This window comes from Gobio gobio, assembly GCF_949357685.1.
Source record: "Gobio gobio genome assembly, chromosome: 1".
Taxonomy (NCBI): domain Eukaryota; kingdom Metazoa; phylum Chordata; class Actinopteri; order Cypriniformes; family Gobionidae; genus Gobio; species Gobio gobio.
The window spans coordinates 34,846,128-34,869,013 of NC_137097.1; the positions used below are offsets into that span (position 1 = coordinate 34,846,128).

The following is a 22,886-nucleotide window of genomic DNA, read 5'->3' on the forward strand; positions in this document are numbered from 1 at the left end:
TTGTCACTTTTTGAGGGTGAGCAAAAACGCGACATTTTTGTGTGTTCCTTTAAATGCAAATGAGCTGCTGCTCTTTCAAGAAGAGGGTGGAGCTTCAAGAGCTCATGTTAGCAGCTCCGATTACCTCACGCAGACACACACTGAAAATGTCAGAAACTGTTCAGCCTTTTATGTTCAAATCAGAGTCGGATAATTATGGAGAGACTCAAGAAGTGACAACATGTAGAATGTTACAGGATGTTTCTAAATGGTACCTAAATGGTTAGTTGATGAATTTATGTAGCTGATGAGGAGTTAACTATCTTCAAGTCATTGATTAGCATATTCTGTCATGATAATCTATAGACTGCTCGTGTGGGTACTGTTGTATACGGAGCAGTGATGCGCGGGTCAATGTATAAACAACCCGCACCCGACCGACGTTTTCAACTTACCCGCCCGCAACTCGGACCGCAAAAAAAAAGAAGAAAATATTGTACCCGACCCGCTTCCTGACCCGCATTTTTTAAAAGTAGTAAATGCTCATCGTAGCTCATTGGGCCATTGAGAAAATGTTTCAGGCCCTGGCGTGGTGCTCAGAGGTGCAGCAGCGAGAGCAGGCAGTTCTTGAGGCGGCCCATCATTTTCCATTTCAGCTCCAGATGCATATTATTGATGAACGCGATGTTTATGTTTCGACCCGGCTTGAAGAATTCATCAGCCCACATTTGGAAAACATTTGGAAAAGTGTGAAAGCCCTTAGGAGCGCAAACTGTTATTTTTCTGAATGCTGTATGATATAGCCTAGTGTTAATACAGGCTTGATTTATTCATTTATTTCGTTTAATTTTCTTAACAATTAAGATGCTGCATGTGTTTATCCAGTCTAATCGAAGTGTGCGTCTCTCCCCCGACTTTCCCAACAAAAATCCCGCCCCCTCTCAGAAAATACATAAAACTGACTTTAAATGCGTTTAAAAGTAGCCTATTAAAATGGTACAATGGCATTGCTCAGTTCAACGCTTTGGGAAATCGGGCATTTTGTCCCGCGTCAGCATTTATTCAAAAGTTAATAACGCTCAACATTCAAAAGGTAAATAAGGATTTATTGACGATCCGACCGACCGTGACCCGAATATCATTAAAAATATTTTTGGATGACTCGTAACCGCGGGTAACCGCGGGTGGCCGCGGGCACCCGCTCATTTTGGATCAACCCGCGCATCACTGATACGGAGCCCCGCACATGACATGCAAGAAAAAAAAAGTTAATTGTGCACAACTAATACGTACCTTTATAAATTGACATGCTATTGCAGACTTCCAAATGTGCTCTACTACAACAACTCTTGAAATACATTTAAAATATAAATACGTTTAAATAGCTACCAAGCAAAAATTTAAATGAGCAAAATTAGCAACAATTTTGGATACATGACAGAAAACCAAATGTCATAAAAACAACCAAGATTTTGTGGCCCAACAGGAAAAGTGTGAGTACTGTCATCTGGCCTTGGGCCATCCTTAATGATGAGCCTTGCCTACAATACACACTTAAGGGAATATGTTAGTACAGGTACACCATAAAGCGGTTTCCAAACCTCTCGAACACTGTAAACAAACGTATTCAGCTACAATTAAATGCCAATAAGGGTTAATTACTGCACTTAATACTTAAAATGTTTCAAACATACAACGAAACTTGTTCAATTAATTGAAATCATGTTCTTCATCAGTTACAAGATTTGGCTGCATTTCGGCATCACACCAGACAAAAACAGAGTTTTGCACCCCAGGATATATCACAAGCGGGTCAGACAGTCCGGTGACTGCCCACAGCGATATTGAGCAGTTGTTGATTTACCCACAAACACACAATTCGGAAAAGTTCCCAGAACTCAGCGAGGGTCTTGTGTTACAAGCCCTGTCCACTTTCGCCTTCATTTCGCGGGATGTCAGGACGGATTTGATGCGTCCTGGCAGCGCGGCCCTGGCTGGACAAAGGACAGGGCTCCAAAGAGTCCCTCTCACACCGGCCTGGCCATTCATTCACACACATTCCAGGACGTTTGCCATGGAAACGCCCCCCATACAAATCCCAACAGTTCCCCAGAAAGTCAAAGGCGGCTCAAATACTAATTTGTCTCACAGACAAGCAAAACCTTAAATGCTACACCACTATTATTTGCTGAACCCCCCCAAACCCTGCATTTCACTTTTACTAACAGACCTGTGCATGCAAAAATATTACAAACTTTCACAATCAAAAGTACAGTTTATGATGCATGCTGAAGTCATCATTAGGTGGCATGCAGAAACAAGGGTTCTCCTATGTTGCAACTCCAACATCGTTTAGATGGGTGTATCTGACGAAAATATGTTCAAACCCAAAAGAAAACTGTGTACCCTAGAGTAAACAAAGACTTCTTTATCACTATTAGGATTTTTGTTTATAATAATCAAGCACATTTTGACAAAAAATTGCCACGCATTTCCATTATCCCCTGTTGTGAGTTCCATTACCCCATTCTAATTAAATCACTGCATTATTAAAAAAATACTGTAATATTTGATTGGGATCATATAAATACATGAACAATTTTAATACTTTTTACAATATTGTGAATATTATGTTATATAATATATATTTTAATATATTTATTTATTTATTTTTGCATTCCAGTCTTGGAAATTTGGTGAGAAATGTGCTTAATTGTAAATTAAAGTCAAAGCTCCAATCTCCTCCCGAGAAAGTCTGTTGGTGCCTCAGTGACAACTTCGTTCAGAGAAGCTGTCAATCACAGCTGTCAATCATGACGTCACACATCCGTTTTTATAGCATCAAATAAACCCAAACCAAACTAAAACAAAACTTATTTTAAAAAATGAACACTTGAACTTATAATAGCGTGATAAAAACTACCTAAAATGACAGAAACCATCTTTGGGTAAACATTTTTGAAGTGTAATTTGATTGTTGAATTTGTCTCACTTCCCATTACATTACACGGAGAGGATGTTAAACGTAACTTTATATTGTAAAATAAATAGGGCTGTAATCAACCAAAGAAAATCTTGGTCGACTGAAGTCCTGAAATTTTCGACTAAAAATCGACTAAACTGATGTTAGGAAAAAAAAAAACGTTAAATGAATAAGCTGCGCACAGTGCGCAGTACTTGGTAGCCTTGTTGTCTGCCTAAATTAATTATAAATAAACATAAAAAACTAGTAGGCTATTTGCAGAATATTAAATCGTTTTTGAGCTGATTATTTTGCACTGAAATGAGTCTGACACACGAGTCTGTCGCCTCTGACAGCGGTGCATCACGTGCACCTGCGCAATATCATAGCCTATGACTTCCGAGAATATAGTACTATGTGCTGTCAATTAGATATCATCACAAGAACTTTTGAGGAATATGCAACATAATTTAGACAATTGTTTTTGTCATATGTATTATAATAACTGACAGCAGTATCATTTCAGCCACTCTGTGCAGCTCGAACAGGAGCTCAGCTTCGCGGCTGAGACACGAATAGACTATTAACTTAAAGCTTTTACTCTTAAACACAAAAGGCACGTCCACTTTAATAAAAAATGAATATTTATTAAACAAGCCAGATCAAGAGCAGAAAAAACGCTCACAATTAAATAAATAATATACAAGAAAACTAGCCTTCTTCAATCTGTCTCTCTTCTCCAGTGGGTTGGGCTAATCCAAAAGAAGTGGAAACAATGGGGGTGTTCTGAAGACAGACTGTTACCTGTGAAACAGGGCTGCTCTGAAAACACCCCCATTAGCAATTAGTGCTTTCCACCTGATGAAATGAACGCGGCGCGGCAAAACTGATGAAATGAACGCGGCAAAACTGACAGTACAGATCCACTTAGTGCGGTGTTGTGACGCTTCCCCTCATGTGTATGTTGATGGGCGTTCCTAAAGTTTACTGCTATGGGTGTGCGTTTGAGCCAGCGGGAATGAACAAAGGACCCGCGAGAGACTTCTCTTCTCCAGTGGGTTGGGCTAATCCAAAATAAGTGCGAACAAGGGGGGTGTTCTGAAGGCAGACTGTTACCTGTGAAACAGGGGTGCTCTCAAAACACCCCCATTAGCAATTAGCTTTCCACCTGATTAAATGAACGCGGCACGGCAAAACTGATTAAATGAACGCAGCAAAACTAATGAAATGAACGCGGCAAAAAATCGACCAATCAGAATTTTGGTCGAGCCAGAACGTATCGACTAATAATTGATTAATCGACTGGGAGATTACAGCCCTAAAAATAAACAACAAAAAGAAATGCGAGTGACTGTGGCATATAAGCATAATAAAATAAAAACAGCAAGGTAAAATGTCCCGGGCTCTCAGCCAGACCTGCTTCATACCAAAGTAACATTAATAAAACTTTAATACATTTGCTCATCCATGAACATGATTTCTGCCTGAGCCCGTCGGATTGCTTTCCATCGGCTGTGGAGGTGAAGCAACGACTCCCATAATTCCACGCTCATTCACGGCTTCATCAAGCTACGCCTTTGCTATTGTTTTGAATAAGCGACCTCTGGTGGCGAAACTTACATATTGTGCCTTTAATCTTTTTATTATATCATGGCCACGACCAGGTTGTACTAATTGGTTCCCCCATTTCGATTGAACTAAAACAAGGGAATTAATTATTATATCATGTGCACAATTTAGAAAATGAGGGAACCAATTATTATATCATGAGCATGATTTACTTAAAACAACAAGGGGATTAATTAGTAAAACATGCTGACGTATTAGTAAGTTGTGGGAACTATTTATTAATTTATAGTCACAATATACTTTTTTTTTTTTTTAAACCCTAATGGTCCTAAAAAGTAGCTTAATTTTCTTTATAAAATTTATTAAAAATATTTCTAATTTTTGCTTATTATTTTGGAGTATGAACTGGATATGTTGCATGTTTCGTAAGATTCAGATTCCTCTGCCTACACACATGGGTGAGTCTATGTACTTTATTCCCATTAATAAGTGATACAGGTCTCTGCATGATCGTGTTGCACACTCAACTACATCCTTTCACCCCTTTTCCTGTTTTCCTCTTCTGTCAGTAAGTTTCCATTGGATAGAAATGTTATATAACAAAAGACAGTCAGTAGATACCATGGCAACTTCACAGAACAAAATAGAACAACGTGACTGCATCTAAAACTAAGAGCGGACCACTTTAAAGACCTGAGACGTCAGCCAGTCTAACCCAAGATTTTATCTTCAATATATCCATTTAAAATGCCATATAGTGGCATATTTGTTCACACCAACTACACACAAGAAAGCATGGATCAGCACTCAACAACTCCCATAAATCTCCCTCCATCATTCCCTGTTTTCCTTTTGCCTTTCCCATCCGGCCTCAATAATGGCTGTTCGGTGCTTTGTAAACACTCCTATCTAATTCGTTACGGTCCTTATCCATGAATGGCCATCTCTGACCCCACAAATGGCCCACCCTCTTTCTCTTCTTTACGACAGAGAGATTGGGGTTCGACTCAAAAACAAGCACCTAAATGTCACCAAAGTCTCGACTTAAATATATGAGGTCAATGTACATTTTTACAGCCCTGTGAGAGGCCCATCTTATCTTAAAGACACTGTTGACTTAGCATGTTTTAATGGACTGTGGGAGCAACGATACTCGGTCAGTTTAAGACGAACCACAGGTAAATCTGGCTCAAGGGATCTAGTCTTATAAACAAAGGCTAATAGCTCATAGTGCACTTAGCGTGTATATGAAGTTGGCCAAACATGATAATTTCAGCAAAGATGGATGAAGACATGACCGAGTTATTATTCAGTGGTCTGTCCGAGACAAACAGAGAGGTTAGAGGTGTGTGGAGAGGACATTTACAGCATTTTAGCTTAAAAGACGGCACCACGACACGAGTGTGCTGGTGTGATTCAACTACTTGCAAACGCTTCACTGTCAATTTCACAAGTAATCAAAGTTTCAAAACGAATCATGATGTATCACACAGGAAGTCAACGTGCATGAACATGATCACAGGGGACGTGAGGTTGTGAGATATACATATAAAGTTACTTTATGAATAAACTTTACGTTTATCAAAGAATTGTGCTTCATACTCTATACTCATGTTCTTTGACGCCGACATACTAACAATACACAACAATAATTTGCTCCGGTAATTAAACAAGGAGCCTTGTTGGTATCTATAGCTCTTAAACTTGAAAACAGTTGCATGTTTTACACCTTCTCTGACAACTTCACATTTCCTCAGTTCTTGTGGCCTTATGGGAATATGTTCACTGACTCTGCATTTCAGAATCCCTGTTTTTTGATCTGGACATGTCCTTATTAGATTCACTCACGACAGAACAATGACTCACCCGTCTGGATCCTGATAGTTGAGGTTCAGCCTCTTGGTGGAGCCCAGTAACTCTACAACACAAGATAAAGAACACATACTGTCAGCTTCACATGAAGAAAGTCAGAAGAAACATTATATTTCCGAAGTAAGACAAGACACTAGGGTTGAGATTTGCATCAAAGCTCACATATGAGGCACAACCCAAGCCACAGTGGTTTAGATCTGATGGTGAACGGATAAGAGTGACTAGAAAGCAGGGTGCACAATTATATTTTTATTAATTGGCCTATTTACATCACACCGGCATTAGAACTAAAACGATTAGACAACATTATCGACAACGTCGACAATAAAAAATTGACGACAAATATCTTTGTTGATCTCATATGACCGATTTGAAGGGCCTGCAAATGACGTGGTTTGAGCAGTGGGGCGCTGTAGCGCAATATTGCAATGCTGCCCTCCCAGATCCAATCCAACAGAAGAAGACACGGCGCTTCGGAGTGCAAACGAAGCCAAACCCGTAACGTTAAATATGGGAAAGTTGAATGATTACGTAATTGTAATCACGATTAGAAATTTGATTAATTGTGAATCTATTATCTCTTCCTCTTTTCTTACTATTACAGCACGAAATAAACATGACTGAACACCGAAAGGTGTGTTGAAAGGTACAGTACAACTTACTGAAATGAATCCATCTCTAATGTAGTCATTTAATCAGAGTTTCATCCGACAGAAAATCACAAAACCATGTCACAAAACATTACATTTATCTCAGGAAAGCCATTCAAAGACCATAAACTCAATAGTTAGTTAAAAAAAAGAGCTCTAGAGAGGGGAATTTGTCCCAAAAAAATATGCACAATATTACATTTTCATATTTTTACTCTTATTAAAAAAGTTATTATTACAATTACACTCATTGTAACGGTCGGACAATTGATGACTTCTGAGGGGGAAAGAAAACCTGAAGGAGATTGGTCTATTCAATTGGCTCGAAATTAATTAAAAATACATTTTAAAAAGCTGAAGTGATTTCCTTATTTGATCTATTAGTTAAAATAGGTATAACTCAATATTGCAAAAGTGGGCTAATTGATCAAAGCATACCGATTAATCAGCGGAATAATCGATGATTGATTGATTAATCATGCCAATAATCGTTAGATTAATCAATAATCAAAAATAATTGTTTGTTGAAGCATGGCTGTAAATCGCCATTGATTCAGTGTGGTTCTCGAGTTGTCCGTTTGTCTCTTGGTCCTGACGATACATCCTAAAGGGAAGACTCATGGCTGATGTGTCACATGAAGCAAATGAGAGGGCTGTGTGTTGACAGTAGGGCTGTAATCTCCCAGTCGATTAGTCGATTATTGGTCGATACGTTCTGGCTCGACCAAAATTTTGATTGGTCGATTTTTTTCAGCGTTCATTTCATTAGTTTTTGCCGCGTTCATTTCATCAGTTTTGCTGCGCCGCGTTCATTTAATCAGGTGGAAAGCACTAATTGCTAATGGGGGTGTTTTCAGAGCACCCCTGTTTCACAGGTATCAGTCTGCCTTCAGAACACCCCCATTGTTTTCACTTCTTTTGGATTGGCCCAACCAACTGGCGAAGAGAAGTCTCTCGCCGGTCCTTTGTTTTTCATTCCCGCTGGCTCAAACGCACACCCATAGCGGTAAACTTGAGGAACGCCCATCAACATACATATGAGGGGAAGCGTCACAACACCACGCTTCAGTCGTGCCGCAAAAGTGGATCTGTACTGTCCGTTTTGCCGCGTTCATTTCATCAGTTTTGCCGCGCCGCGTTCATTTCAACAGGTGGAAAACACTAATTGCTAATGGGGGTGTTTTCAGAGCACCCCGGTTTCACAGGTATGAGTCTGCCTTCAGAACACCCCCATTGTTTTCACTTTTGGATTAGCCCAACCCACTGGAGAAGAGAGACAGATTGAAGAAGGCTAGTTTTCTGTAACTTATATTATTTATTTAATCGTGAGAGCGTTTTTTCTGCTCTTGATCTGGCTTGTTTAATAAATATTCCTTTTTTATTAAAGTGGACGTGCCTTTTGTGCTTAAGAGTAAAAGCTTTAAGTTAATAGTCTCTTCGTGTCTCAGCCGCGAAGCTGAGCTCAGCTGAGCTCCTAACGTTCGAGCTGCACAGAGCGGCTGAAATTATACTGTCTGTCAGTTATTATAATACATATGACAAAAACAATTGTCTAAATTATGTTGCATATTCCTCAAAAGTTCTTGTGATGATATCTAGTTGACAATAGTACTATATTTTGGGAAGTCATAGGCTATGATATTGCACAGGTGCACTTGATGCGACGCTGTCAGAGCTGACAGACTCGTGTGTCAGACTCATTTCAGTGCAAAATAATCAGCTCAAAAACTATTTAATATACTGCAAATAGCCTACTAGTTTTTTATGTTTATTTATAATTAATTTATGCAGACAACAAGGCTACCAAGTACTGCGCACAGTGCGCAGCTAATTAATTTAACTTTTTTTTTCCTAACGTCATTTTTAGTCGATTTTTAGTCGAAAATTTCAGGACTCCAGTCGACCAAGATTTTCTTTGGTTGATTACAGCCCTAGTTGACAGACAGTCTTTCATTCAGCATACGCTTTGGAATGTGTCTGTATAAACTTGTGATGGTCTCTAATACACAGAATCAGCAGTCAGCTCCCACGTACAGAAACATGGACATATTCACTTGAATTTTACAACAACCTATAACTAAAAAAGTCTAAAAAAGACTTTTGCTAATAGCATTATAAAGGGTTTGAAGTGTTTGTAGGCCTTGCTAGGTAGTTGCTAATGTGTTGAGTGGTTGCTCTGGAAAATAGATGTATTATGAGTGGATGCTAGATTTCTGCAAGGCAGTTCTTGATGGTTGGTAGGCGGTTATTAGACAGATATATTTTGGTGCCACTAGCGGTGCAGAAATTACTGCACCTTTAACTTTCAGGTTCATAACTTCATGCTAAAAACGAATTGCTAGGTAGTTTACATTGGTCTTTCCCATGAGAGCCTGAGAGGGTGTCTGGGATCCAGACAGATGAAAAGGTCCGAGGAGATTCCTGTTAGCTTACTAGGAGATACAGGACTAAATAACACTGCCTCTTCCTGTGAACAACAAAGGGCACTTCATTAACCTCTGACCTCTTCCTGACCTCACTAGCCAGCTCAGGGGTGTTAAACTGGCAGGAGGATAGAAAATAAGAGACCACTCAATAGTGATCTTGGGGTCTTTGATCCTCAGCAATGGTGGCCCTTAAGGGAGACAATTCTTCACTGCAGCACATGGACAGTGTCTCAAGACCATAAGCCAATACGTCAACACCCTGATTCGCCATATTCATCAAAATGTTCACAGAAGTTTTGTAAAATTACTATTAAAATTACTTTTTACTATTTAGCTTCTGAAAACATCTTCTGAAAGTGAAATTTAAATCTACTTGGCTACCCTGGATGGCTGGTTTGTTGAAATAATACTGTTAAATGTTGTCGGAAGGTACGAAAATATGGAGAATATAAAAAAATATAGCTACATCGCCCAGCCTTAATTCACACTTGGTAATGAATTATTTTTTGTGCTACTTGATTATATTTTGTTTCATTATTCAATCTACATGTTCTGTTTCACACCAGTTTTCCTTTTATATTTCCAAATATGTAATGACAGAACAATTTAACCAGACCACAGGAACGTCAGAGGAACCACATTGTCCGCCTAAAGGTGAACCAGTGTTTGTATTCCCAGTTTGGTGAGGTCAAAGTTCAAGACAGGAGGGAATTGGGATAGAATTGGACCTAGAACACAGACACTGGATACACCCACGATGTGGAGTCACAGTGACAATCCATCGCCCATCCTTATTATGAAGCTGTCACAGCCATGAGTGGCCAAAACACACAAAAAAACCTTTGAAGTCAAGCTCTATACCCTCAAATCCACAGGAGCGGTTAATTGACATGGTCTCAATGAAATCTAGTTACCTTCCATTCATAATGAGAAGCTTTGAAGTTAAGAGATCTTCCTTAAAAGATGGAAAACCCAAGGAAATTAACGATTGTGGTTCATATTGTTATTCCACTTAACAATTCCAAGTACTTTTAAGGGAGATGATTTCATGAGCTGGGTCTTTTTGACCAAATCATTAAAAAGAACCTGCTAAAAAGAGTCATTTAAATGTGACTACACTGGTCATGCTAAAAAAACACCTTCTAAAATGCTCATCTGCTAAACATTTGTTCAAGTTATTTTTAATACCGTTTATGAGCAAGAAAAGGCACCTCCTCTTTGGTTACCACACTGGTAAGGCTTAGAATAACTACTTATTTTTTTAATGCTAAAAGTGGCAGGCATAAAGCAGAAAGGGTTTTCCGCCACAAGAATGCATTTAGCCATTTTTGCTCAACTCTGCACAATGGAGAATTTAGCTCTTGAACTGCAATGCTGACTTCAGGTTTCTGCTTGTTTTTGTAAAAAAAAAAAAAAAAAAAGAAGAAGAAGAAGAAGAAAGAAAACACTAAATTTAGACAACCACTGCTTATATCAAAAGTACACAATTATACGTTCATCTACAAAAGAACAGCCAACGCCTTTCACTACTATAACTGACAATGCGTTGGAGCCAAGCTGTAAACATACACACCCAAAGGAAAGGCATGGCTCATGGTTTTACTCTGGCTGGAGTCATTGTGCTCCATCTGAAATGAGCCAGGAACACCGCCATATTAAAATATCACAGGTTTTGTTGCACAGATAGTCAAACCAAAACTGTTATGGTCTAGAATTTATGGCTTAAATTCTGTCTATTAATGAGAACCTTGCAACTGATGAGTTGCGCTGATGGCACAGCAGATAAAGTTGGAAACCCAAGGGTCTGTTTAATGTCTGATTTTGGTTCAATTGGTTAGTTGGAGAGTATTTGAAAAAGTGGTCGGCTTCACTACACATGTACCCCTATTGAAACTCACAGACTTAAGCCACTATTGATGATAAAATTGGCCTCTATGCATGGCAGTATTGCCACAAACTGAAGTATGGTTTACTAGTTTTGCATACCTTACAGAACATAACAATAATCGCTTCATTGTGATAGTTGTGCAGCAATAAAAAGTTACTCAGTACAATGTATGGCCAAAATCCCAATACTGTAGGTGGCTGTAGGAAAGGCCAGTCCAACTTATACAACTGAGAGCCAATCTCAGGGGTGTCCACTCCAACAGCAATTAAACACACCTGGACTAGCTAATAAATGTCTTCAGGCTTCAGGCAGGTATGTTGGAGCTAAATTCTGCAGGACTAGACCCCCTGTCCTATTTGGTAAAGGTATTACTGTGCGTTTTATTCCAGAACATGCAGGTGCAGAATAAAAAATAAAAAATGAATTGGAGAAGCATTTGGAGATTCTTACCTTTCCTATGCTTGCATTAACAGCTACTGTATCCTACAAACTGTCGCCAAGTACAGCTTTGATCCTTGAGCTGAATGTTTGATGTTTGATTTCCATACATCGGCTCCTTCCTGCACACCAACCCGCCCTGAGCAGTAATGACCACTGAACAATGGCTTAATGACTGACAACCTTCCTCTTCGGTAATGGCTACTAAAGAAACATCTTGATTAAACAGAAAGAAAGCAGTCAAAAGGAAGTTGTGGACTGCATATAGCATCTGTGGCCGATCTGTGGCCAACAGAAAGTCAAGAGGTGGCAGATTCCAGGAAGTTCACAGCTCCATTCCAGTCCTCTTGACCTGACAATGGAACGCCTGCAGTGCTGGGAGATTACATGTTTGGAGAAGGAGAAACGCACTTCCCCATGTCCTCTTATCGGCTGTGTAAATGAGCCTGGCGACAGCTACCCCTCTGGATTTTTGTACCATATCATTGCTGGGAAACTTGCTCACTAAACTAGGAGTGTTTAGTGTTAACAAAAAGGTGCGTTGACATTCCTCACCAAGAAAATAATTGCAAGAAACTAAGTACACTACATGGGCAAAATTATGCACGCACCCCCTTATAAATGAGCATGTTTGGCTAGGCAAAACCTTGCAACCATGTTCCAACCTCTATTAAATGCAATGCTCAATAAGCACATAAATGTAGTGTTTGAGTGTCCACATAAGTTTGGCCATATAGTATACACATTTTGGCTGTTTTCTTAGCACTTGCTTGATTATGTCACTGGAAACATGAGATCATAGGAAGCAGGAATTAGGCTTCCTCTAGTAGTACTAGACAGTGCTTAAGGTAACATCCATATCCTGTCATTAAGACTTCCTCCAGCACTTCATTGAACATCTGGGCTCTTTTCACATCTACAGACAGAAATCTTAGACACTGATCAGGGCAAATGCATCATCCCGCGCACCGCTCTTTCTCTTAACCAGTCTCAAGTTACGTAATGACACCAAATTCCAACCCATCTTCATTGTTTTGCTCATCTTTCTAGCTCTTGTGAAGCGCACATAGATACCGTGCACAACGTGAGACAGGGTGGCGCAGAGCACTTCTGCTCTAGCGGGCAAAGACAAACCCATTTCAGTTCACCTACAATGTCTTTGGTGGTCTTCTTTGTTTACATATTGTTTTCTTCATGGAAGAATACACTTCCCTTTGTGAGCCACTTTTCCGGTTTGTGCCATCCCAAACCAGGGGCGAGGGGGTTGGGATTCCGCACAGACGGAGAGTTTGTTAGAGCGGGGACAGAGGGTGCAAAAGCAAGTGTGACCCTTGGCGAGATTAGGTGGGGGGTCTGTTGACACAGGCCCCATCGAAAGCGGCCAGGCTTTTAAGGACTTGGGATAGGCCCCTTATTGCACTTCCTTCCCTAGACCATTGTTCCAAAAAGTAGGATCACTTAGACTATTGTGTACGTTCAGTCTTCCCCAGTAAAACACTTCCAGGTCTCCACGCAGAGGGTGAGAAGATCTCCTGGTGAGGTAACTCAAGAAACACTTTTGTTGTTCTTGCTCCTAGTGGTTAGCACATGTGGGCTTGGACTTATTCCATGGCGGTTCATTGTGTCACAACTAATGACACAAGGAATTAACCCTCTGGATTAAACCTCAACATCAAAAATACAGACATGGGAAGTTTGATCCAATTCTGGAAATCAGCTATATTTCAATTTCCATCACCATCCATTTCAATGAATCGTTTAGTTTGTGTCATCACTTACGAAGAAAACAAGACATTTATCACCATGCTTTTTACTGTATTGAACTTTTTAACATCTACAATTTACTTGGCAACAATGGCTTTTACTTCAAAAAGAAGATTCCTCTGATTTAAAAAAAAAAAAAAAAAACATAACTATCAGCCAGCCCTAAGCACTACGAGATATGTCTGGCTGTCAGTTAAAGGGGTGGTAAAACACATTGTTTTGAAGGCTTGATTGTGTTTGTGGGGTGCACTGTAACATGTGTTCATGCTTCGTTTTAAAAAAAATTGCCTTATTTTTCATATATTTGACCTATATTCTACACTGCTCTGTCCCTCCTTGTAAAACGGTCTGATGCTTTCCGGGTTGTATGAAGCCAGTCCCTCAAAAATACGCAGTGGGCTCAGATTGGTTAGCTGGCCCAGTGTGTTGTGATTCGCTAACCGCAGTGCACGTCGGAAACGTCACGCCCCTTACCGCCCGAATCAGACCCAGAACATTTGAGTGAAGATGATCGAGCAGAACCTGTTCAGTCCTCGAGAGTAAAGACTGCGGATCTATAATGATCGCTACTGAATGGCACTTTAACTTTTGTATTTTTAGAACGATTATAGCCAAATGTCTGTCGCAAGAACTAACCCAAAACAAACACTAAGCACTGGCTTTAACTAGTAAGTTAGCCAAATCACACACAGAACCATGTTTAGCATGCCTGTAGATAAACAATACATAAAAGCTCTAATCAAAGAATCATTTACACTAATGTCAGGTTCGCTGTTGAGATTTTAACGTTAGTGTTTGTAACGTTAGGTGTTCGTCGGATAACGTTAAGTATGAATGAGCATTTAACAGACTGGTTTGCAGAACAGCGCTGTCATCTGTTTACTTCCTTGCTACAACCTATTACAGGAAAACACATCGATGAAAAATAAATCAGACTTACAGGTTGTGGCCCGTGAACAGCTTCTGTTTGTAAATCCAGCTTTCAGGACAAGCCGTTGTGCATATCCTGTATTGAACTCGCGAAGTTTGTGGAAGATTGTGTTGTCCTCCGTGAAATGTGCAGCGCGCGCGTCGTGCATCCACGCACCGGCAGTGTTTTTTTCACGCAGCTGATGTTGTGCAAATCTGGTATTGAAATCGCGAAGACGGTGGATGCAGGGAGCCCTGCGCGCGCCTGATTCCCCGCTGACTCAAACACACGTGCATATAACATGCTGTATGTTAAACGCTCTGCAACGCACCCCCTTCCCAAGGAAGGCTGAACAGAGCAAGTACCCCAGACCTGCAATCCGGATGAAAATAACAGCGTTTCTTCGGCATTGCGGCAAAAACACAGCCTACTAACGCTTCCCCGCGGCGATACAAAATTGCCTCGCCCCCCTTATTTCATATTCCCCGGAGGAGGGGTTTATGTAAATATTGGGCCTGGTGATGTCAGCAAAACCTGGGTGAATGTGTAGTAGTCCCTAGCGGCCGTTTGCTGTAGTCCTTAGAAACTGATTTCTTTAAAAGCAAATATCTCCCTTTGCTTTAAACTTTGAACGTTGTAACTTTGCAGATGTTGTTTATGCTCAAGCAGCAACATTACACGCTAGCTAAAGTTAGAATAGTGAAATCGTGGTTTACCACCCCTTTAAACAACCTATTCTACATACTTAGAAAAAATGGGGAAACACAAAGCTAGAGGAAACGCAAATGTATTAAACTGTGCTCGATAATTTGTTCCACACTATCCCCAGCAGTTCCCCTGAGATGCTCACTGCAGCATTACATGCAAAACAACGCCTGTGAACGGAGATAAAGGTGAACAACTGGCCCATCTCACAGTGATTGTCATTTAAGAGGGATGGTAGACCTTTTACACACTTAAACCTCTGTACACTGGAATGCAGAGACTCACGTCAGCCTGTTCTCAAGACCCCTGATGAAGCCCTGATAACAGAAAGTCAGGTCATCCTTGAGAGATAAAGCTGGTCTTTATCTGTGTTATATCTGTCTTTCCAGTTTCATAGGACTTAAACATTGCATGCAAGAAAGAAGACCCCATACAAAACTTGAAAGTAAAATGGTTGCAAATATGCCATCATAATTTAAAATCTACTCAACAGTCAGGAAAACTTTGTGTCTACACTTTATTTTGACAAATTTCATTTCTGTTTGTAAGTTACTTCCAGTGTTTTCTGCAGCACTAACGAAACCATAAACCATAAGCCTAGTGTTTTCGTGTCACCCCTAGATGACACTACTTCTAAACCGTCATCTATTTAGTGCTATTCTGTAATTTGCCAACTGCAAAAAAGTAATTTTAGGAGGCAGGGGCTCATTTTTCTTGACTCTGGAGCCTTGAGAATGTCAACAGTGACGTCTGGGAAGAATCAAGATGGCTCAGAGTATGATATAGGGTGGTACGAAGGATGGATTAGCGTCAAGTTTAAAAGGAGGCAGGGAATGTACAGAGTTCGTCCTGTCCTGCTGCTGCTGAGGTTTGGGATGCCCTTGCCTGCTCGGGGTTAAGCATCACAGCGTGTAAATAAATAATCGTTGCAGATGGGCCCCGAGGAGCATGTGGTCACGCATGCAGCCAACTCAAACAAGCCGCAGAGCTCTGCCTTTAAACACACGCAGAAGAGTCCTCTGAAAAAGGTTGAACAAAGGCTAAAGTTCTTATTTAAACTGGAAAGAGAGTTCACGCTAGGGCTACTACTAACTATTAGTTAGTTTGTAACAAACTCAGCTCTGGTTGCACCATTTTTCTAAATGTAGAAAATAGCTAGTAGGTTTTCATTTGTAGTCACAATAGCCGCTTTTCACCAACGAATCAGAAAGAAATCAATGGAAACTATAGAGATCGCCAAATGGACATGATAAAAGTGTCCGTTTGTTGGCTTTTTTGTTGTTTACTTAAATATTTAAAACCCAAGCATCAATGTTTTACCACAATTTTTCTAATAATAAGTGATACATTGATCATAATTTAATTTGTGTCCCACAAGAAATAAAGTGTTATTTGCCGCTATTTCACAAAAGAAAGAGGACGTACTTATTCAATCGCATCTGTTTCTGCTTATTTGTAGTCACAGGACAGTGTTACATCACATTTAGAAAGAATGACCATTTCTAAAAAAAAAAAATCCACCAAAAAAGACACAAGGAGCTTTAACACTCTCCGGCGACAGTCCCAATACAGTTATATTTTAAGTCAGAGGAACAGGGGAAGCTCCCGAAAAAGTAAAGTTGCTTTATTTTATAACATATGCAGAGATAACTATGGATATCAGACAGTCTGGTATAAAGAGACGAGACATACTTACAGATAAAATAAATGCACGATTGTGATAGCCTATATCATTTGTCTGATTTCTTCAAGCGCTCGTATCAAGTTTACTATAGGAATGGTTAGCGTGCATGGTCTTTTGCATCGCAAATAAATATTTCTACCTTATACGGTGATCAGAATCACATCGGCTCACAAACAGAAGTTATTTAAACACTCGCTGCTGTCTGAAAGGGAGATTTGACCTAAAATGATTTTAAAAGTCTTTGATTCTGATGTTAGCTGGTATATGAAATCATTTGAAATCAAATCTGCCTTTGTTCTTAACCACTCCTCAAGCCCAAGCTGGCCCACTTTGGACCAAGGTATTCGGTGGGCCAAAAAAACCCTGCATGTTGGCCCAGAGGAAGCCCAGATGAGGCCTGATCAAGCCCCGGAAGTGACAGCGGAAACGGCCCCAAGGGTCTCAAAAGGTTAAATGTCAAGAAATAAAACAGGGCTCTGAATGCTGAAAGTAAATCCATTAACTAGATTATTGAGGAAAAGAGAAAACTTTCATCTTGGCTTTCATATTGTAAGTTTTGATGGATTAGGGTAATTTCATCCACAGCAGATGAGGGCTGCGACGTCCCCTAAAAGGGCCAGTAAATTTAGTTGATCTCAGAGGGCAAAGGGTTGAGCACAAGATTAGTTTTAACACCAACGTCTTAAGCTAAGGAAACAATAAGTTCCAACTGCTTTTGTGGGAGTGTGTTCAAACCCATTCCATGCTGGCAAAGCAATGCTAAAACAAACAAATCAAATGACCGTTGGCCTTTTTCAACACAATGTAAAAGTTCAAAGTTTGCCCATTCTCTTAAACTGAAAACGTGAAAAACCACAGCATACTCAAAGTTCGGCCCAATCCTTGTCTCCTCAATGAAGTCTCTCACATTGTTACAAACCACTTTAACGCAAATGCCAAAGTAATTTGCGATGATTCAATTTGCTTTCAAGCTCAGACTTTGTTAGTATATTAGATAAAATGCACAACTGCAGCATCCAATTTCACCAAAAGCAATTCGTGAGAGCTAGTCCTAAATGCAGGAAAGTAATAGAATTCACATTTGGTTTTTGCCACGCCTTCAACTTTAAGCACAAGACTGCATTTCTGAAATGGCATCAAGTCACAAAACTTTTCAAAGAGCGCTACCATTCTATAGAGAGACTGTGGCAGCCTGCCGCTGCCAAGGCCTGGATCTGTGGCCTCTGGAAGGCTATGCGTATCCAAACCAAACACATTCCATGTTTTTATGTCCTGCAGAAACCAATCCTGGTTTTCCTTTAAAGTCAGATAAAAAAATGATCTCTAGAGACTGAGGAAGCAATCTCCATACTAATAAATCAGTAATAGAAGTCGGTGGGTGTGCAAACTGAGCGTGTGACAGATTTCTCAGCTCCATCTCAGTCTCGGGGTGTCTGTTGTGTCAGCGGAGTCGTGCTGTCACAGGGCTAGTGGTGCAGTTAATGGGCACGTCTGTGACTGCACTGCGGTCAGGCCGTGTCACAGAGGACAGAGCAGAGCGCGAGACACACTTTCATCTCCGTGCCAAATGATGGGGCCCGGCAGCTGCGGGGCCGGCCGCTGGGGAGAGCAGAGAGGAGGCCTGCGACTCGCAAGAGAGCAAAACACTTCTTATCCTCTGTTAAACAACGGTAAATTCTGGGTCCTCTGGGAATATGTACGTGCTGAAAGCCAATTTTTCGAAGATCTGGAATGCCTGTCATTCACAAAGTTCTACACATTCCCTGCCCCTTCACATATTGTTCACATATTGCTTCCTTAAAGGGATAGTTCACCAAAAATGTACTCACCCTCAAGCCATCCTAGGTGTATATGACATTGTTCTTTCAGACGAATACAATCGGAGTTATATTAAAAAATGTCATGGCTCTTCCAAGCTTTATAATGGCAGTGAATGGCAGCCCAAAATTTGAAGCCCAAAAAAGTGCATCCATCCATCATAAACATAATCCACACTGCTCCTGAGGGTTAATAAAGGCCTTCTGAAGTGAATCAACGGGTTTTTGTAAAAGAAAAATATCCATATTTAACACGTTATAAAGTAAAATATCTAGCTTCCGGTGGACCGCCTACCGTATTCAACTTATGGAAAAGTGTAACTGACGCGATGACGCCGGATGTAGTGTAAGCATTTTGAATTGCGAGAGGCGGTACACTTTCTGCGTAAGTTGAATCCGGAAGGAAGCTGGATATTTTACTTTATAACGTGTTAAATGTGGATATTTTTCTTACACAAACCCATCGATTCACTTCATAAGGCCTTTATTAACCCCCGGAGCGTGTGGATCACTTTTATAATGGATGGATAGACTTTTTTGGTTTTCAAATTTTGGGCTGCCATTCTCTGCCATTATAAAGCTTGGAAGACATTTAAAAAATATTAAACATATTAATATGTGGTTCAGGAAATATGTGCATATGTTCTCTGATTATCTTCACTGTTATAAAATGAAATATGACATAAAACACAACCCCGTCTCTTTTTGTTAAATGTTAGTTTTAATGATCAATAACAGCCATTATAAAGGTATAAGCAAATCATTCAGTCAAACATACAAAGTCAGCGCTCTAGTAGGCTAGAAAAATAAAGTTAAATAACCTAAATATATAAAGTTATGAAACTTTGCCAGGGACCAAATGATAGATTCATGAGACCAAAGATCGGCCGTTAGATCTACACAAGACGAATTATATCTTATGTTTAACCACTACAGAGGACCTTTACTACGACTAGCTGAGGAAAAGGCTTCCCTCTGCGGGGTACATGAGAGCTGAGCGCCGGTGATCACCTGGATCTCAACTCCAAAAACGCCAGATCCAATTTTCAAATAGGCGCTCTCTTTATCAATAAACCACAGATTTGAGCTTTAAACAAATACATTCTCGCCTGAAAAACTCTTAAAACTACATTTTGTGACACAATAACAGTAGTATTTTTAAATGACGTGGGTTTCCTCATCCGCTATCCAAGATGCATTCTCGATAAAAGGGGCAGTCAAGGACACATTTGAACTGTACTTGGGCAGTGACTGATGACGTTTCACAAGAACACAAGTACAGACAAGAACGCATATTGAGAAATGGCTATAGGTTGTTTTTCAATATGCATTCTTAAGCGATCTTGTGTCCTTGTGTTCCCATACTACATAATCAACAACCATCAAAGTTCAATTCCAATACTCAAGAACGCATGTACAGAGGACGCGTGAAAGTACCCAGATGTGTTTTTGATATCTCGGATGCATCAAATGCAGAGAATCGAACCATTAGATATTAAAAAGACATCTGCATTTAAAAGACGTCTAATAGCCGTCTAAACACAGCCCTGACGTCTAGGCTAAAACAGCGCAAAATTTGGGCTGTCAGTGAAAATTTTATAGACGTCTAACCATAGCCCAAAAGTAGACTAGTCATCTAACATGAACATATCAAAGAAATGAAACCAAACACCTTACAATCACTGTTGACTTTGCTTACATGATGGAATATCACACATCTCGCAAGTTATTTGAGCAAAAACGACCAAAGCAATTTCAAGGTTATTTTGGCTAGAAGTGGGTTACTCATAGCCGGACTATATTGACAATCTTAAAGGTCCCATGGCATGAAATTTTCATTTTATGAGGTTTTTCAACATTAATATGAGTTCCCCTAGCCTGAATATTGTCCCCAAGTGGATAGAAATGTTGATCGGTGTAAACCCGAGTTCTGGCTGTCTCTCTCTGCCTTTGAGAAAATGACAGGCCAGACGAGCCAATCCTGAAGTCTCCTGGTTTGACGTCCAAGCAGGAACGGTTACCTCCCTTTCCTCCACCCAGAGAATCTGGCACGCCCATGCAAACGCTCGCGAGATCATGTGTTGTCAACGAGTGAACGCTGGCAGTTTCTCAGTGTTTGGATGTACAAATGAAAACAGAAGTCTTTTTTCAGTTCCTTCTGATCTGTGATCAGTGATTTCTGATGTGTAGCTAATTATTTATTATTCGTGCACACAATGCGGCTTCTCTCTCTCCAGACAGAACGGTGTTTTCGTGTTTTCTATCTTGTGAGTCAGTGTTTTTGTACGTCCTCGTCGCGTCTAACGGTTCTAAAATGTGCATACAGTCGTTTCTGCTCAACATCAGCCTCACACACGCCGAAGCTCGGGCTGCACTGGCCGGTCGGCCTTCAACATCCCCGACCCCCAGTACTGCATCTGGCCCACAGCGGAGGCACCAAACGCGGCGTGAGATTAAGCAGAAGGGGGGTAAGCGTGAGCATATTCGGGCTAGCCAGCCTAGCCCCACAATAAACTGGATTACATCCGATTACTGCTGTTGTGTCTTTGTTTGCGCTGTGTACTCAACGCGCGTCACTGACGCTTTTATTTTATTTTAAAAAATAATGCTATTATCAACACTTACTTTTAACTCGTTCATCTCGACAGCTGTAATGGTACTTTGCATGTGTTACAAAGTTGGTAATAATGATGAAGACGGACTCGGTGTGACTGGGACTCGTGTTTATTCAGAACTCTCAGATACAAACACAATAAACTCGCGCTGACTGACAGCGCTCTCATAACTCAATAGATACTATAAATAACTTTGTTAGCAATCGCTGAGCTCCGTCTCTGGTACATTAGTGATGTCCGGTTCGCGAACGATATTTCTTTTCAACCAGTTCTTTTTAGTGAACCGAATCAGTTCACCAAATCGGACTGAATCGTTCTAAACGGTTCGCGTCTCCAGTCAGCGCTGATCCATAATTTACTAAAGTTACTAACTTTCTGACATGAGTGACAGTCCCTCCGACTAGAAATAGACTAATAACCTGAAGTATATGCTGTAACTACAACAGTTCAGACATGCTGAGAACTGATGTGAAGTGAACTCAGGTCCATCGTCTCTCTGGCAGCAGCTCGTGCCTGCTCGTGCCTCGTTAAACCACGCCCCCTCCGCTCATTTAAAATGCAAAGATGTCAGCCAATCACAACAGTGGGCGTTTTTACTGAAGTCTCACAGCAGACACGCCTCTTGAAGCAGGGCATTCAGCCACAGGGTGTCACATGTCTGTCTTGTCCTGTGTAGCACATGGTGTTTTGGTTTATTTCTGTGTCCTGTGTGCGCCTGTCATCTGTCTTGACCCCACCCCTTGTTATCCGATTATTGGTTAATTTGACACACCTGTTGTTTTCACATTACCTGCCTGATATGTCACCCTTTATATCCTTGGTGTTTCCACAGTCTAGTGCTTGATCGTCGTCTTTAGTGTTTGGGTATGTTTTCCTGTTCTCTGGCTCCCTGTTCCTGACCCTGTTCATCTGTCTTTGTTATGTTTGGTTTTCCCCATTGTGGGCTTTGTTTTGTGTTTATTTTTATTTTGTATTAATTAAAACTACCATTTTTTCCCTGAATTTGAGTCCTCGTCCCTTTTCCTCATGCCGAACGTGACACAGGGCAAACAGCAGTATAGAAAAAATGCCTTTTATTTCTAAATTATGACATTTTATGATGTAAAAGTCATACTAACAATATAAGTACACCTCAGGAAACATTATAAAATAATAGAAAAATGCCATGCCATGGGACCTTTAACATTGACAAAGCATAGGTAACATATAGCCTACTCATTTTCACAAATACATACGGTCAATTAAAAGGATATAAAATTATATGAAAATAATGTCTGTAATAATATAAAAAGATATATTTTAATAGGTTGTGACAATTCTTTGTGATGTTATGTTGTATTTATTGTGCATTAGACACTACTTAATTCTCACAATGCATTCGGTGTCCTCACGTCCTTCCGAGTTCATTCTTTCAAGGTCGCCTGGCGAGACCGGTCTCCACGAGAACGCAAGTCCATTCTGTGTGTTCTTGGAATTGAATTCTCAAACGGAAACCTGCCTCCTAGTGAGGCTGTGTCCTTCCTAGTCCAGAGTCAGCATTAAAGGGGTCATGAACTAAGAAATGAAATTTTCCTTTTGACATAAAAGAGGTCATCATACTATAAGAA

The 22,886-nt window shown here is 40.3% G+C and overlaps 1 protein-coding gene across 5 annotated transcripts in view; it reads right to left on the reverse strand.

The window, feature by feature from the left end:
• The window catches only part of LOC307136106 (CASK interacting protein 2), an 87,706-nt gene that overhangs the window by 44,456 nt on the left and 20,364 nt on the right, over positions 1 to 22,886 (reverse strand). For all 5 annotated transcript variants that reach the window (XM_079832886.1, XM_079832885.1, XM_079832884.1 and 2 more), the window contains exon 3: positions 6,377 to 6,428. In XM_079832886.1, coding sequence (XP_079689012.1) covers positions 6,377 to 6,428 — 52 coding nt within the window. The remainder of the gene's footprint in view (positions 1 to 6,376; positions 6,429 to 22,886) is intronic.